Source organism: Hydra vulgaris, chromosome 09 (assembly GCF_038396675.1).
Source record: "Hydra vulgaris chromosome 09, alternate assembly HydraT2T_AEP".
In the NCBI taxonomy this organism is placed as follows: Eukaryota; Metazoa; Cnidaria; class Hydrozoa; order Anthoathecata; family Hydridae; genus Hydra; species Hydra vulgaris.
In genome coordinates this window covers 23,681,310-23,699,514 of record NC_088928.1, presented here as the reverse complement: position 1 = coordinate 23,699,514, position 18,205 = coordinate 23,681,310, and the positions used below count along the sequence as shown (strand labels likewise).

The window sequence follows — 18,205 nt, the reverse complement described above, 5'->3', positions numbered from 1 at the left end:
TATTCACCCACAGAATCATGAAAAGAAGACATATTTGTTTTATGATAGTGTGCATTTAGTCAAAACCCTTAGAAATAATTTATTATATGGTAAAAAAATTGTTTTTCCAGACTTTAAATACCATAATGCATATATCAATATTGATTGTCTATCAGGATATATTAGTTGGGATGACTTATTTAAGATTTACCATAATGATAAAGATCTGAAAGGTAAACTTAAAAAAGCTTTAAAGCTTACATATGAGGCATTACATACTGGAAATAATAAACGAAGTGTGCCACTTGCATTAGCAATTATACATGAAACTACAATTTCAGCTTCAAAAAGCTATTATCCAAATAGAAAAGATGTTTCAAATTTTTTAACTATTTTTAACACTTGGTGGACAATTGCTAATTCTAAACAAAGGTTTTCACCAAATATTATTGGCAATGCTATTGTATTAGGAGACAATAAAATGATATTTTACCAAGCTCTGACTAATTGGATCAATCAGTGGTTTCTTTCACTTGCATTCACCCTCACAACTCAAACTGCATTAGCATTTGAAAATACCTTACGTACTCAAGCACTGCTTGTTGAGGAGCTCCTGAATGATGAATATGATTACGTGATGACTGCTTTTTTACAAAGTGATCCAATTGAGAGATGTTTCACAATAAAGGCAAATGAGTGGGAGAAGACTTCTTATAAGTTTATGAGAAGTTTTACATTCAGAAAAAAATTTGCAACCCTTGGAATTAAGAAAAATGAGGTCGGCAATTTATTGGTGACCTCAAACTGTTAGAGGTAGGCATTAGGTCAGCACAAAAAATTTGACACAAAGGGGTTACCATAAAACATAGAAATGAGGTCGGCAATTTTTTGCCCACCTCAAACACTCTAAGGTCGGCAGTTAGGTTGGCATTGCCGAATGCTAACTCTAATTCAGAGGGATGATTTTGACATTTTCTTGATTATAACTTGATTATAATAGTTACTTCTTGACTATTATAATCAAGTTCCCTTGATTATAATAGTCAAGAAGTGGCAATAACTATAGCAGGCTATGTTGCAAAAAAATTTCCAAAAAGGTCTAAATCTGAAAACTGCAAAGCATGTTTAAAAGCTGGAGACATTGATCTTGAAAATAATTCTTATCTTTCTCTTATTTCTCGTGGTGGACTATTTGTTCCATCCAAACAGCTTGTAGAATTTGTTTGTAGTATATTTGCTATTTTAGATTTAATTGAGAATGAAATTTCATCATCATCAATTCCAGTCATTAAATTATCAACATATTACATAAATACGCACCAAAAAGCAAAATTGTTTGTGAAAATCATGAAAGTTGGGGAATCATGTTTTCAACAAAAATTTTTGATAATGTATTTTTTAATAACAAACAAAAACTATTGAAGGATTTGGTTTCCAATAATAACTTAAAAAAATTTAAAAAGAGGAAAAAAAAAAAAGTGAAATCGAAATTGCTAATCTGTCAGTTGCATAGCATTTGTTTATATAATTTAATAAAATTTACCTATTGTTTGATTTCTTTGAACTACTTCTTGACATTTTTTTCAAAGCGTTTAAATATACATGAATACTGATATATATTATAGATAAATATAATATACATAGATATAAATGTATATTGATATGAATAATTTCTGTGACAATTCTCCAACAAATATTACACAAATGTCTTTAAATCTTATTTTATTTTAAAAAGTATATAAACAAATGTCACTTTTACATTTAAGTTAAAAATTAAGATTTGAGTTGCTTTTTAAAAATATAATATTCTGCGCAGACATTTTTTTAGTAAAAATCAGCCTCTTAATTTTCCCCTCAAAAATGTAAGATATACAGCAGTGAATATAGTACGCCATGATTGAACATTTTTTGAAAAAAAAAATGCAACAGAACATTTTAATTTTGGGGATATTGTTGAAAATATTAAACTGCTAACAAATTTTCAGACACCACTAAATGTTTTTGACATTAAAATTATTTGAGGAACATTTTTCTAACACTAGTAATCCCATGCCTATGTAAGTACTATATTCATTAAGAGATATTTAAAAATAAAAATCTACTTATTTATAATATATACGTGTTTAATATTTAATCATTAAAAAACACCTAAAAATATTTGGAATGATTTGCTATTAGAAATATTGAAATTTAAAAAAACACATTAAATCATTGCCTTAATTTCCAAAAAAAATTTAATTATTTTGAATTTAATTTCTTATACCTCTCCATAACAAAGACCAACAGCCAGACATAAATAGAATCTAGATAAGTAAACAGGAAGTATAGCTTGACCCACTGCTTTTTGACGACAAAATATATGACAAAGAGTGCAGAATGTTTGAGCTCTGCCAGGCTCAAAGTCATTTTTTTTTACAGGCAAGAAACTAAAAAATAAATAGAATAACTAAAATAACATTTTATTTTAAGTAAAATTTTAAGCCAAAATAATCACCTTTATTATACAGAATACATTGTGAAATTGTAGCACTGTTATCAAATTGGTTTTTCAGATATGGTTACTTTTTTTGTTTAGTTAATTTTTTTGTTCAGCAGCCATCTTGCTTTTAATGTCTTTGTTTTACAAATTAATGTACAACCATATATATGATCATACTAAACATTTATTCCAGTAGATAATTTTTCATAAAAACAATGAGAATATCAAAATAGTGATTGCTACTAATAGTCTGATAAAATTTAATAGACCATGAAAAAAGGCCTTGAAAGCAAGTACTATATTTTTGATAATTTTTTTTCTTTTAATAAATACTTTAAAGAGTTTTTTAGTTTAAAATTTAGGGGTGGATTTTTTGAGGATTGTATATTAAACCATGAACAAAAATGAATTGTGAGTAAAATATTGTGGGTATGTCTTCATTATTTATTTTTGAAATTGATTGATATTAAAAACATTTATACTAAAGAAAAACTAAAAAAATTCATTTCACCTATTCAATAAAGAGACCTTTATTCAATGTCTGCTTCCTTTTAGATACAACTAACATATTTAGTTGTGTGGTCTTTTATTAATTTTTCACACCAAACTGCGTCTTAATTGTGTGCAATTAAAACAACATCGCATGGTTGATTTATTTAAAGAGCTTTTGCGTTTTCTGTGTCAAACTAAAACCACTTCTAAATATGATGCAAATGAAAAAATATAAAATGTGTTTAAAATACAACAGTTAAATCTTGTTTTACTGTTGGTGCAAATGTTAGAGATATTGTAAAAAAAAAAACAGAAATTAAAACTAAAGAATTAGCATTAGTTAGGTATTTAGTCAACTGTTGTTTTTTCTCCCTAGTAGGGTCTCCAATTATCTGACATTAATGACTATCCGGATATCGAATACTGAAAATTCAAACTATTTGGATATATAAGAATATCCGCATAACAAAAAAGAAAATAAAGAGGATAGATTGAACTTAATACTCTCATGGTGTTTTTAACACAATTAAACTTAAGTATTTTAGTTATATACATTGAAAATTTAAAAAAATAATAAAACAACTCTAATAACAAAATTTATTTAATCTTTAAAAATGTATTTCAAAAAATTGGATTAAAACTTTCTTGGGACTAATTGGATTAAAAAACTAATTGGATTAAAACTTTCAAAACTTAAGTGAGTTCTAATTTTTGTCCACGTTAAATCTGCAATTAAAAAAACACGCTCTGTTGCAGTAGATGTCTTTTTATTAGATGTTGGTTTTTTTGTTTTTGTGCATTAAACAATAATTTAAGTTATTTGTTCTTGTTTTAGTAGTTGTTAAAAACATAAAACCATTTTTCAACAATGTAGTAATTATGTTGCTCTGCTTTTCTGCATGGATAGAGGAAACCGCTGCTTTCAGCTTTTGCTCTAGAATATTATTAGCATTTTGACTTTTAAGCATACTTTCACTTGCAATTTCTTTTACAACTTCCTTGCCTCATTGTGCCTAGTAATGTTACTGTCACTACTAGATGTATGAATCCTTTTGAATATTTCTACTATTAATGCAATGGCGGCAGATTTTAAAGTATATTCAAATATTCAATTTTTTATTTATAATAAGTATATTCAATTTTTTATTTATAGGATCCTTTATTTAAAGGAATGGTTTGAGCATGGTTATCAATAAATTCCACCAAGTTTTGACATCTAACATCATCTCCAATGTCATGCCTCCTTGTTCATTAACATATCCTTGTAAAAGGTTGTTTTTGACTGAAGACAATTTTATCATTTCTATAATTCTTCTGAGATTTTTTATAACTTCTTGAAAACCTTCAGTGAGATCTATGATTTCAACGTCTTCCTCTAGCTCGCAGATTATGTTAGCATCTTCAAAACTATTTGTATTCAACTCATCATCAATGCTTTTGACAGATTTGCTTTCACTAACTTCGCTAACATCTACATAATCTGTTACTTCTTTATTTTCTTTACAAAATTTTGATTTTTGTTTTTTAAACAACACATTAGTTATTGCTAAATGCAAACCGTGGTTATAACAAAGTGGAGATATGATGTCTAATAGCCTTCCATACTTGACCATACTGGTGGCTCTATCATGTGTTGCTGATATTATATCTGATTTAATGTTGATTTCAAACTCTTTGAACTTATTTTCAACATATAGTTTTGTTTATTCAGCATTATATGTACTATTTATTTGAACTAAACCCAATACATACACTTCAAATTTTTTTATTAAATTATCAACAAGGACATTAAGATATCTATTCATAGAGTATCAGTTCAATCGTCTACTGTTAGTGAGAATTTAATGTTTTTTTTCCTTTAGATCCTTGATAATATTAACTGTTTCTTTTTTTTTTATTTCATAAAATTTTAAATTGCACTTTGTTACAGTAGTACGATTTTTAGGCATGTCAAAGTCTTTACTTCTAATGTACCCATTAATGGCTTGTGATTTCACTATAGAATTCATTGAAAAACCATCCCCTGCTACACATCACAATAAAATTTTCTTCAATGTTTTAGTTTTAATAAATTTTTTATACTATTGTCAGCATAAGTACTTTTAAACTTTTTCGATGTCAATGGTTCACTTTGTTCACAACTTTATCTTATTATAAATTTTTAGTTGCAGCATATAGGCTAGAGGAATTTATGAAAATCTTATGAATTTTTAAATGATTAAGAAGTGATGTTGTAGACACTTTTACATCCTAGTTGTTTACTGCAATGCTTACAGAAAGCAATTTCCCTATTTTTATATTTCTATTATTTCCATTATTTCTGTTATATTTCTATTATTTCTCTTAAAACAGTTGCAAATCGTTTTGACATTACTACCATTTTTAAAGTTTAAGAAATCTAAAAATTAATTATAAATTTAAAATATAAGTAATATATCTAGAGTGAAATATTAATCTTGAACTTTTAAATAAGTCACTTATTAAACTAAATACTTATATAAATATGTTTATAACTTGTTGTATGACCAATTCAAAACAAACTGGAAACTGTTATTACATAATAATATAGCTCAAAATAATAATAAAAAAGAAAAATAATATTAATCATATAGCAAGCAAAAATAAACTAAAAGTAAATTAATAAAAGCTGTTCAAGAAATGTTAACATTACAAAAATCACTAAAAAAAAAATTACAAAAAAACCATTATATTTAAAATTAAATTAAAAAAAAAATAAATTAGAAAATAGAATATTAAAAACATTCAATTTATAATCAAAATGCCAAAGTTTAAAGAATATATACATATAAAAATAATAATTGTCTACTTAACATTACATTAATCTAATATTGAGCAGAAAGAAATCATTGCGCTTAAACAACTGAGCTACAAAGTGTAAAAACAAACAATTGTTACAAAGAGCAGATAAAAATAAATATTTAACAAAATAAAAATAAGTTTTTAGTCTGGGTAAATGTACTAAACTTATTTGAAAGATTGTTATTTTAAATTAAACTTTCCATCTTTTTAACTCTATGTTTAAGTTTCTCGCTATTTGAAAACAATTTTTTTATTTATCAAAATATACCCAGATTGGCGGATATTCAATGAAAATTATCCCGATTTTCTAATAGTCAAAATAAGACGGATTATCCAGATCAGATATTCGGATATCCGGATTGGAAACCCTACTCCCTAGCTAGATATTAAATTAAAAAACAAGTTGTTCAATTAGAACAAAAAATATATAAAAAATAGTAAAATAAATCTAAAATGGAAAAGAGCTTGTTTACAGTTGGTACTTGATTACCATTATCATTAATACCATTATCATAAAATGGTACACAATAAATCACCTGGGTTGAGAAATATCTCAAGGTTTTCAGAGAGAAATTTATAATTATGGAGAACTAGGTTTTCTAGGATGAACTAGGTTATATTAAAACCTTAAAATCTTTAAACTTGAGCAACTTAACAGATTGCTAATTTTTTTAAAAATTGCATTAACTTATTTGAAACAAATGAAACCAATATAAAAGGTAAAATCATTAGTGTTATTTGTGTAACTACTTTTCATCACTAATTTAAAAAATAAATTTTATTTTAATTAGATTTTAATTTTTTTTACTCCTAATTATAAGTGGTAATTAAAAATTTAGGAAATCAAAAATTATTAAATCCTAAAATAATTTTACTCCTTATAATTATAAGTGGTTTGTAAGAAATTCAATTGATAAAAATACAATTGATATTAATAATTGATAGTAACAACACTTAGTATTGAAAATCAATTAATATAATGACTGTCAAACAAAAAAATTTCCTTAAAACATCTGATTTTAAAGTAGCCATATCTCAAAAATCAATTTGATAACATTGGTGAAATATTACAAATCCATGTTGTAAATGACCATTTTGACAAAGTATGAAAAAAATCTGAAATGGCAGAATACATACCAGGATAATTTGCCTCACTTTTAATAAAATAGCCGATTCACTAAAACTATTATGAAATGTAAACTAAAAATGTTTTTAAAAAATTTTTGCTTTGTGAAAAAATAAAATTGAAAAAATAAAATTATCACTGCTTCTTAAGTATATCTAGACAAAGTACCCCTAAAGTACCCTCTTCAAAGTACGAGTACCTCTTAAAGTATGAGTACCTCTTCAAAGTAAAAGTACCTCTTCAAAGTATGAGTACCTCTTCAAAGTATAACTACCTCTTCAAAGTACAGGTACCTTTTCAAAATCTACACCTAATACATCTTGAGGATCTACACCTAGTTCTTTTGAAAACCTATCCATAGTACCTCTTGAGAATCTACACCTAGTACTCATTAATTTCTGCCATTAGCGCCTTGTAAAGACCTTGTTTTAATACCCTTTGATTTCTGCCATTAGCACTTTGTAAAGACCTAGTTCTAGTACCCAATAAGACATAAAAAGATTGAGATAAAAGATTTGAACATATAGAAAAAGAAAAAAACTAAAAACTAACAGATTTAAGAATGGTAACGCCTCTTTTTGAAAAAAAATTTAAATATCAAAATACTATTTCTTTTCGAAATAAAAATTTAAATAAATATTCAAATTAGATAAATATCAGAATAATACTTCAGGATTCATACTTTCTATGTTGCTCCTTGTCATCTTTGCTCATTTCAAGACAACTCAAAGGCAATCCGAGACTTATCTTTCCAACTGTATGCAGCACTTTTTCTAAATCGATTCCAGTCAAGCATGTTTCAAACAACCATGCACTAAATATATGTAAAACTGAATTCGTATCAACCACACACTCCACATTCCTTTTATTTTGCTTTGACTGTATATTAATATCATCACGCACAAGCTTAGCTAAGTTAGACTTTTCAAAGTATCTAGGTAAACCTAAAAAGTATTATTTAAGTATAAATAATTTGCATTAATTAATTAATTAGCATTATTTAAATAATTAAAAAAAGTAAGTAAAATCAAATAACTGTTATATTAAATCAAAACTCTCAGAGGATGTATGTACATTAAGCAGGGGCTATTCTAGACCGTTTTTGATAGCATCAACTGTATTTGGGTGCCGCCCAAATTAAAAATTCATTTTGCAATTTATGCTTGATGGAAAAATATCATATAATTTCATCCCCATTGCCTTTACTAAATAAGCGAAACGAACTTGCGTCAAAGTGTCGCCATGAAAACAAATATATGATGAATAACTTTAATGTCATCAAAGAAGACACTCCACTGTATTTTTAATTTTTTTTTTTGTCGTTACTTTTTTCGAGATTTGTAATATCTGATGATCGCTATTTGCGTGAAACTCGGAGTAATGTTTTAAATAAATCGAGTGTTATAATTATTTTGTTTTTTTTACTATATATATATATATATATATATATATATATATATATATATATATATATATATATATATATATATATATATATATATATATATATATATTAGGCTTAGAAACAGAAACAAGATGGCGAACCAAAATGGCTGATATGTTTTTAATTTTTTTATACAGAAAAGTATCTAGCTGCTACTAAATCCTGTGAAACAATAATGTTCAAGGTGAACCAATAATGTTTAAGGTTCATTAAACCGCATTATGTTTTGATTCACATATGTAAATGGTAAACATAGAGTATGCTGCTTTTAAACAGCAGGTGTTTGATTGAGCTGAAATTTTACACAGGTTAATTGGAATAGGATTAGTGTTTGGAGGATTCAACATTTTCGCTTTTCACAAATTTCAATACAGGTAAAACCTAAAATATATATACACAGAATCTAAAATATATATACACAGAATGAAGTTCGAATACATTAATGGAAAATAGAAAACATTAGAAAAAATGAACTTGAACATAAAAAACCTCTAGGCAATCTCAACCTTAGCAATCACTAAGCAATCTGAGCAATTTCTCCACACAACAATCTTATTCTTTATAATTCATGCTTTTGACTAATAAAATCTTTAGGATTCATGCAACCAATAAGTTTCAGAGTTAACATTGCAACAAACAAAAAAAAGCAGAAGAAAAAATAAATACCCTACTCAACTGTAGTAGCCTCTTCAGCTTGAAAGAGATTAATACAGCAAAAAAATAAAATTACTTTAAATTACTATTAACTGATTATTTTATAGTTATCCATTGATTTTTTAACTATTTTTTTCTCACCATTATTAACTTATTTCTCTTTATTCCAAAAGCTCAAAATTTTTATAAACTTAAAATCAAAAAAATTAAATAAAAACTAATATTCTGTTATATTGCTGTCAAATTGCATATTTTAATAGGTTTTATAAGAAATAGTTGTTAGTATTTTTGGACATTTCAAAAATGTATGATAAAAAAAATCCATGACAAATTAAAACTCTATTATAAATTGAATTATTGCAAAACAAATTAAATTTAAAAACATTACTTGAAGATTTTTTTGTGTCTTTGAGGCCAACTTGCTTTTCAGTAATACTGATACTTGTTAATTTTCTCTCTCCTCTATAGAAAGTCTGTGGAGATTTTATTTGGTCATCACATGTCGATGCACCCAAAAACATGCTAACCATAACAGATATACCATTCATAACATTGTAAAAGCTATCAGGTAGTGATTTTAATGATGGATGTAATTCTGGTAATCTATCAAACTGGGAGTTATATAGTCTAAATTGCTCAGTATTGCTGATTTCTTCGTACTTACATAGATCAACTGGATTGCCAATGATATGCATAAATCTGTGCCAACATTGCACCACTACTTCATTTGACATGTTTGATGGCAGGTTAACTGGCTCTGACTTTGGATCTTCATCATTATAAGAACTAGGTAAAGGATAATCAGGTCCATATAAAATCATAAGGACTTTACATGTAAGTGAAAACATTAATTTGTTCCATTGTAAAATGAGCATATGATGATGCCTCCATGTTAAGACCATTTCTGCAAGAGTACACCAAAGTGGAGGTGATGGAAAATTATTACAACAAGCATGAAGCCAAACATTTAAAAGACAGTTAATTAGTTTTCCGCATAATTGCTCTGCAAGACCACCTTGCACTGGTGGAACAGATAACAAGTGGCCAGATACTCCTAAATAAAATCGCAATACATTTTCAAGAGAGGCCTTTTTAAGATGACCTTCCTCAACAATTTCTCGAACATTTTGTAAAACTTTCACACAAAATGAAGCTTGGACAAAAGTTGCAGTGCTTTCACGTGGAATAAACAAATTAGCCATATGTTTTAACATCACAGAAAAATAATGTTCCTTATTTTCAATAATTTGAACAGGTATTCCAGGTTTTGGTTTTAGCAACATCACAGTAATCCACTCTAAATATAAATAGACACAATTTTTGATCATTTCTGCTTCTGCTAAGGACATTGTTAAACCATAGCATATTACATCCATAGTCCATTCAAGATCTTTCGTTGTTTTGAAAAAACCCTTTTTATCATTAGGTAACAAAACTAAACTACGAATGATTGAGGACGTGACATCTCGCCCAACATTCTGGGGATAGCTATTTAAAACACTAGAACAACCACATTCATCTTCTACTGAACGCCTTTCTGATATCCAACCACTGTACATTTATAAATAATCTAAGTATATAAATATATATCATAAATAAGTAGTAATACCATTGATTATATAACAATTGTGCATAAAAAAACAACAGATATGCAGAAATAAATTAATATAAATGTTATCTTTAAATAGTATACCTATTTAAAAGTAGTTTTAATTAAATTTATTTAATTAAGGTTTATTTACTTAATAAATTAAATATCAATCATATAAAAAAATCAAATTCATTTTTGTTTCTTTTTCATTTAATCAAAAACATCAATATACAATAAAGTTAAAAACATGGCTTTGAACATTTTGACAACTTCTCAAATAACAAACCAACTCTTTGTAAATCAAGAAGTTCAGTATATCCACCAATAAAAGAACCATTTATAAATATTTGCGGAACAGTTCTACAATTAGTTTTTTTCATAAGTTCAAATGTTAATTTTCCACCTTCTGGTGGTTCCATTTTGTCCAATTCAATACATTTATATTTGATATTCATAGTATTCAATAACTCCTTGGCTTTGTCACAATAACCACATATAGTTGTTGAGAATAAAACTACGCAATCATTTTTTATCTTGTTATCAATAGATTCAACTGAAACTTGTGAAGGTGTGTTACCCATAAAATATACCTATTATGTTAACAATGAAAACTATAAATATATTTTAAAATTGTTTTAAATTGTATTACTAGTTTGTAAACTTATTTTGAAATATACAATGTGCAACAAATGTAAAAACTTAATAATACTTTAAACATCATTAATAATGATGTTTAATAATAATGACACTATGTCTTTATTTCTGACAATTTGAGTTGTGATTTTGATTTTTTTTTTTTTTTTTTTTTTTTTTGAGCGCATTTAAGACTTTTTTTTTTGTGTGTGCAATATGGAAAAATATATCTTAATTAACAAGTTTATGGAGAGGAAGGGGATAAAATTGTTTTACATTTAACTTTGACATTTATTTAAATTGGTTACAGAAAAAATAAAAATCGTTATTAAAAAACGATTCCTTAACAACTCGTTTGAGATGCAAAAAGTGCAAAATAATTATTAATAACTTTCGTATAAAATTATTTTGCATCTTTAATGCAGAATAAAACACGCAAAAAAAAGTTATTACAAATAGTTTAAAGATTACAGACTGTAATCTGTGTACGTTGTTGTACACTGTAATACAGTGTACAACAACGCTTTTGAGCAGTAGTTATTTGGTTGTACTCAACATTATTGAGCATAAATCTGAAAATTATTAAAAAGTTATAAAAAATTTTCAAGAAATGCTGTTATGAATAAAATTGTTTAACTTATGATTTTCAACAATCAATAAATATGATGATAACATTATTGATAGAATAAAAAATAGTGGAGTTACCAGAATAATTTATAACGAACCGGCAATAACTTTAAGGCGGAATACAATCCGAATATCGAGAATAATTAAAAAATATCTAAAAATAAACAATTGTTTAATTTTTTTGGATTCCTATCGGTGAACAGTGGGCCAGTAGGTGGACAAAATGGGAAAAATTTTAGTTGTCTAATCTTGAAAACCTATTTAATTTTAGTATCTACATATATTAGGAGAAATCTATTGATAATTTATTTATATTAAATCCCTTAGTTACCAGGACTCTAAGCATTTGAATATTGAGATAAAATAAAAATAAAAAAGAATTATAAATAAGTAATTAACGGTGACATCAACGTTGTGTTATATTTCAATTACATCTACGTTTTTGAAACAAAAAATTAGTACATGTTATTCTAGAGTATTTAGAGATAAGAAAAACCAATGTGTGAAATAAATTTGTTATAGCATGTTATCTCAGTTATACTTTGAAAATCACAGATTAAAAAAAAAAAATTCTTAAGAAACTTATTTTTTGCCGCACAATAACTAATAATTACCACAATTTGCCATGTGTTGTCTTATATTTATTTGAGCTATATGATGCTTCAATCGAGTTTTAATTGATTGCTCGTCCCCTTAAATCCCCGTTCAGATTTTATGTATGTTTTAACTTGGTTGCTATGGTACTAAATTTTGCATAGCAACAACTCATTTTTACATTAACGTTGTTTTAACAGTATTTTACTTGCGCTAAATACACAATATTGGGGGTATGTATTAAAATGAGATTCAGAATTCTTATGAGGTTAACTTTTTTTGGTTACTATGGATACCTTACTTTGCATAACATAGCAACAACATATTTTCGGTAGTTGTTAGTAATTTAATTACTAACACTGACAGTAATTTAATTACTTTTAATTTTAATTACTAACACTTGTAGTAACTTAGTTACTAACAAGTATTAGTAGTCCAGGCGGCATATATATTATAACATTTTACTTTTAAATACAAAATACTTGTTACAATAATTATAAGAATCTGTGCAGTTCAGGAACCTGTGCTAAGGCACTTGGTATTGAACGACAAAGCAATAAAAACAATGACACTAACGTGTAAGGCTGGTTTTGATGGTGCTACTGGCCAAAGCATTTATAAACAAGTTTTATCAGAACCCGACATTAACAGAGATTTAAAGCGTGAAGAATCATTATTTATTACTTGTCTTGTCCCATTGGATTTGACTGGATTTAACAACAGCAACGAAAAGGTGCCTATTTGGAGAAATCAAAAGTCGTCCTCCACAGCCTATTGTAGACCCATAAGATTTGCATACAAAATGGAATCCAAGGAATCTGTGATTGAAGAAGATTAGTACATTAAAAGTGAGATAGAAAGCTTGGGTATGATTTTATTAGAGGTTTGCGGATCTTCTATTGAAGTGAATTGTATTATTGAACTTACAATGATTGATGGGAAGGTTCAAACAATATTATCTGAAAAAAATAACTCATACCAATGCTGTTCAGTGTGTGGTGTCTCTCCAAAAAATATGAATAGTCTTGATATCCTTAATATAGATTATACTAACAGAGAGTTCAAATATGGTCTTTCCAGTCTTCATGCATGGATTCGATTTTTTGAGATGTTATTGCACATTGCATATAAAAAAGAAACAAGAAAGTGGCAAGCAAGATCTAAAGAACACAAAGAAAAGGCATCTGTAGCTAAACAAAAGATTCAGACTGATTTTATGAACAAAATGGGACTTGTTGTTGATTTCCCTAAAAGTGGTGGTTCTGGAACAAGTAATGATGGCAATACCTCAAGGCGTGCTTTTGCAGCATATGAACAAACAGCTGAAATTCTGGGTATTGACCAAAACCTTATACTCAGATTTTACATTATCTTGGTAACGCTCTCTTCAGGATACGAAATAGATTGCTTAAAGTTCAAGGATTATTGTTTTGACACTTTTAGACTATATGTGTCCCTTTATCCATGGTATTATATGGCTCAATCAGTTCACAAAGTATTGATACATGGACATGATATAACTAAAAGCCTTACATTACCCATCGGACTTATGTCAGACGAAACTCAAAAGGCTAGAAATAAAGACTTTAAATCTTATCGCGAAAATTTCAGCCGAAAAACATCCAGAAAAGCAACAAATACTGATCTTATCAATAGACTCCTAGTTTCCAGTGATCCTGTTATTTCATCATTGCGTAAATCAACATCACACCAAACAAATCATAAAGCATTTCCTTCAGATGTTTTACAATTACTTAAACAATCTTCAAACGATATTATTGTTTTATAATTTTTTGATGTAATTTAAAATTGATAACGTTTTCTTGCACTATTTTTTGCTTTTATTATTCCTAAAACATTATTTACCTAAATACTCAATTTTTATTCAATATAGGTGGGTCAAAAATCCGATAAGATATTCAAATATCAATTTACCACTTTGTAACTAAGGAAAGTATCCGGTAACTAAGCAATATAAGTATCATAACAACTAAATTTAAAAAATTATCACTTTTGTAAGAAGTGTGATCTCATATTGGTACTCATGCCAAATTTAGTGAATATAGCACTTATAAAATATCTGCAGATAACAAAGGTAGGTTGTTGCTAAAGGTAGGTTGTTGCTAAGCAAAATAAAGGTATCCATAGCAACGAAATAAAAAAATATTACCTTTATAAAAAGCGCAGACATCATATTAGTACTCATACTAATTTTAGTGAATATAGCTCTAATATTAAATTAGTTGTGAATTTTGTCCAGTAAAAGTGCATCTGGCCCACTGTGCGGTGTGGGTGGGGTCTAAAATGAATTTTTTTGTAATTGTTTGCTGATTTCGAATTTCATGTTTTTCTTTCATTTTCAATAATTTGTCTTCTACTTCAATTTTAATAAAAGTGATTATTTTGACAAAGCAATTAAATGTTAAATTAAATGAAGTCATTATTATTTTCAAATATGAGGCGATGATATATATTTTTTTCATTTTATTAATAAAACGCAATCATTAGGTCTAGTTATAATTATCACAAAAAATTAGGCATTGTACATCATCAAGACAGTCTAAAATTAATTTTTGAGTTTTACAGAAATATGGTGAAATGACTTGAATTCCAAAAGCTGCTACCACAAGTAAAGTTATTATAATGTAATCAAAATGCATAGAATCTCGGACTAAACATGCAAGTTTATATGTGATATATTCATGTTGGACTAAAAACTTCTTAAAGTCATCCCAGTGAAAGCATACTATAAAAGAACATTTTGAAAGACATTTAAATCGAACATTTTTAAATTCAAAAAAAAAAAATATCTTTGTTATTACATTGCATAAAATTTTTAAATTCTTTATGATAATTCCATAGTTTTTTAATAAAAAACGGACCAGACAAGTTTAGTACCCATAATAAAAAAGTTAAAGATAACGTTTCCGTACTTTTGTTAATAGATATATCTAACTGAAAGCCCTTGCAAAGGTTATTCATATTCATTTCGTCTTCAATTTGATTTAGAACTTTTTTAATAGTTCTGTCAAAACCTAAAGTTGTATGTGAAGTGCAAAACAGTTGAACAGCAGGAATCTCTCTATCGAGTATATCAGCTGTGATTTTTGATATGCCTATATTATGAACAGTACTGTCAGTCATATGAACATCTACCTTCTGGTATAGATCTTCTGAGATGTATTTTGAGGCTACCTGTAACATTTTAAATGTTGTTTTTATTTCGTCTGCAATGTTTGTTGTAGTTTCTAAAGCAATTGCTAATGTAGGCAATGGTAAATAATATTCTCGGTTATTATGTAAACCAAAAGGTGCAAAGCTCCTGACATACTTTCGAGTAGTAGAGTCAGTTGCATGAGTTATTATATCTATTTTTAGCTTGAACAATTCTTTATGCAATCAAGACAAGAGAATACGCGTGCACCTGTTTTAGTTTTTTACGTATAGCACTGCGTGTTGAGAGTGTTTTAGAATCAATAAATTTGTTCTCGATAGCTTCACAATTATTTTTATCGTACTTAGATATACAGTCAGTTTCATTTGGAATTTGCCATTTTGCTTTAGAAACTTGATTGTCGATTACTTTTGGTGCAATTTGCATTTCCCTCATCGAGAATTCTTCTTCGTCTATCTCTGCACATGCATGGTAGATATCACTTAAGACTAAGTTTTTTGATAGTCGCACAGGTTGAACATAAGTATTGGGAGAACTTCAAGTAATAATTTTGATTTTAATCTCGTCATTTTTTGTTAATTCTTTTTCAAGAAGTTCATATTTCTCTTCAAATTCGCTTAACTCACTGTTATCCTTATCAACGTACATTGTCTGATAAACTGCTGTTTCATTTCTAATACTTTTCTTCATTCTTGTTTTGTCATTAATAACTTTTTGATGGAAAGTTCTATCAACATTTTGCCATTTAAAATTTCTGTTATTGCGCATGTTTTCTATATCTTGACCTGAAAAACTACTAGCAAAGGACAAACTTAAAGAAGATTATAAAATGTTACAAGAACACCAGGCTTTGAAAAACATTTCAGATATAAATGGGGAAGAACTTTACAATAACTTTTCAATATTTTCATATTGTTCTAAAACTAATTAACTTATTAAATAATTAGTTAACTATTATTTTAGTTGACATCAGGCTGATTAAGGTTAATTATATTAAATATACCAATTAATCTTTATCAAAGTTAATAATCTTGCTCAAATTGGTGGAAGAAATATTGGTGATACAACACGCGGATTGTTAAAAACACTTTTCTCAAAAGGGTTTTTAACAATCCACGTAATTAAACTTTGCCGGTAGGAGTGGAAAGGTTGGAGTCGGCAACATGAAAATATCTTCTTTTATTGTCAGTAAGTCTATCATTGAACTTAAATTTTACCTGTATTTTAGAAAATGCTATTTTTATAACAACAATATTTTGGTCATAAAAAATCTGTATATATGTACACTAAAATTTTAGTTTCCACGCCTATACATGTGGGAACTAAAATTATGAAACTAATTTTTTTTAAATGGTGGAAGTATTATTTTTGTTAAATATAACTAAAAAGTTTTGTTGCTGTCCTGATACCAACCAATGAAATAAATTTTCAATAATAATGAGTTAAATAATTTTTTAATAGTAATTACTATTTATCAATTGTTATGACTTATAGTAAAAATTGTATAATTTAACTGTTTATTTGAACGAAATATTTAAGCATACGTTAACCAAAGACTATTTTCTGAATTATTTAATTTAAATCGGGCTAAACAAGCACACCATACTTTATTGACCTTTTTCTCTTTAGTAAATCTTTTTTGGCTGTAATGTGATTCAAGTAATATAAAATCATAGTTTTAGCAAGATTTTAGTTTTTGAATCAGAAAATTCTCTTAATAAAATTTTTTTAAACTAAATTCTTTAAATTAAAATCTGTCTGAGTATTTGTTGTTGTAATTTGACTAATCATCTTTTAATAAAGTTATATCTTCCTGCTGAACTAGCTACTTGACATCACAAAAATTGGTCCGGTCCGGAAGATTGTTATATAGGGTAATAGGGGGTATTAAGCCTTATTTCCTCTGTTCATATGATAAAATGGCTGGTGCTATTGTATTAAAAGAGAGGGGCATTAAGTTCTACATGATGGAGACTAACTAACTAATAAGGGAAATTTTCATAACCATTCTGGGTTTCTAACCAACGGCATTGATTTTTAATTAGAATTTATTAATTTATTGATGAGTGGTTTTTCCATCCAGTTTCAAGTTTCCTTCAAACTTAATGAAAAACTTTAATAAAAGCCAGTCCTTGTTTGTTTTGACTTAAAAAATTATTTCTACATTAAAACTTTTATATTTTCCTTACAAATACAAGTACATATAAACTAAATAAGTACTTTTTTTAAGTTTTTAACTATCTGTGTATGTTATCAATGAGTTAAAATACTGATACTTGTCGAGCAAATAATGGCAAAAGTTTTAGCAAAGTAAAATGGCAGTTGGATGAATGTCTAAGAGATTGTTTATAAATAGGTCTAAAATTCACGTTAATACTAAATTTCTATTTAAGATTTTAAATGAAATTTCTAAGAGAAATATGGTTTTATTGAATATTAATTACTTTAATTAGTTTATTAATATAAATTTTTTGATTAGGGGGGGCTTAATGCTCCCTGTGAAAGCCAACTGTTTAAAAAGGTGATTAAAACAATCAAATAACATTGGTTAAATAAATAAAATTCATGATATAATTTTATAAACATTACAC

At 27.2% G+C, this 18,205-nt stretch overlaps 2 protein-coding genes across 2 annotated transcripts in view; both read right to left on the bottom strand.

The window, feature by feature from the left end:
• Positions 1–10,591, bottom strand: part of LOC100208898 (ral GTPase-activating protein subunit beta) — a 74,854-nt gene extending 64,263 nt beyond the window's left edge. The window contains exons 1-3 of the mRNA XM_065805084.1: positions 9,383–10,591; positions 7,579–7,840; positions 2,243–2,405 (exon numbers count right to left, since the gene is read on the bottom strand). Of these exons, the coding sequence (XP_065661156.1) occupies positions 2,243–2,405; positions 7,579–7,840; positions 9,383–10,553 (1,596 nt within the window). The 5' untranslated portion in view covers positions 10,554–10,591. The remainder of the gene's footprint in view (positions 1–2,242; positions 2,406–7,578; positions 7,841–9,382) is intronic.
• Positions 10,592–10,824: 233 nt separating this feature from the next.
• On the bottom strand, positions 10,825–11,166 carry LOC100204098 (glutaredoxin-2, mitochondrial). The gene has a single exon (XM_065806653.1). It carries the CDS (start codon positions 11,164–11,166, stop codon positions 10,825–10,827), a length of 342 nt encoding a protein of 113 aa, XP_065662725.1.
• Between the last annotated feature and the right edge of the window lie 7,039 nt (positions 11,167–18,205).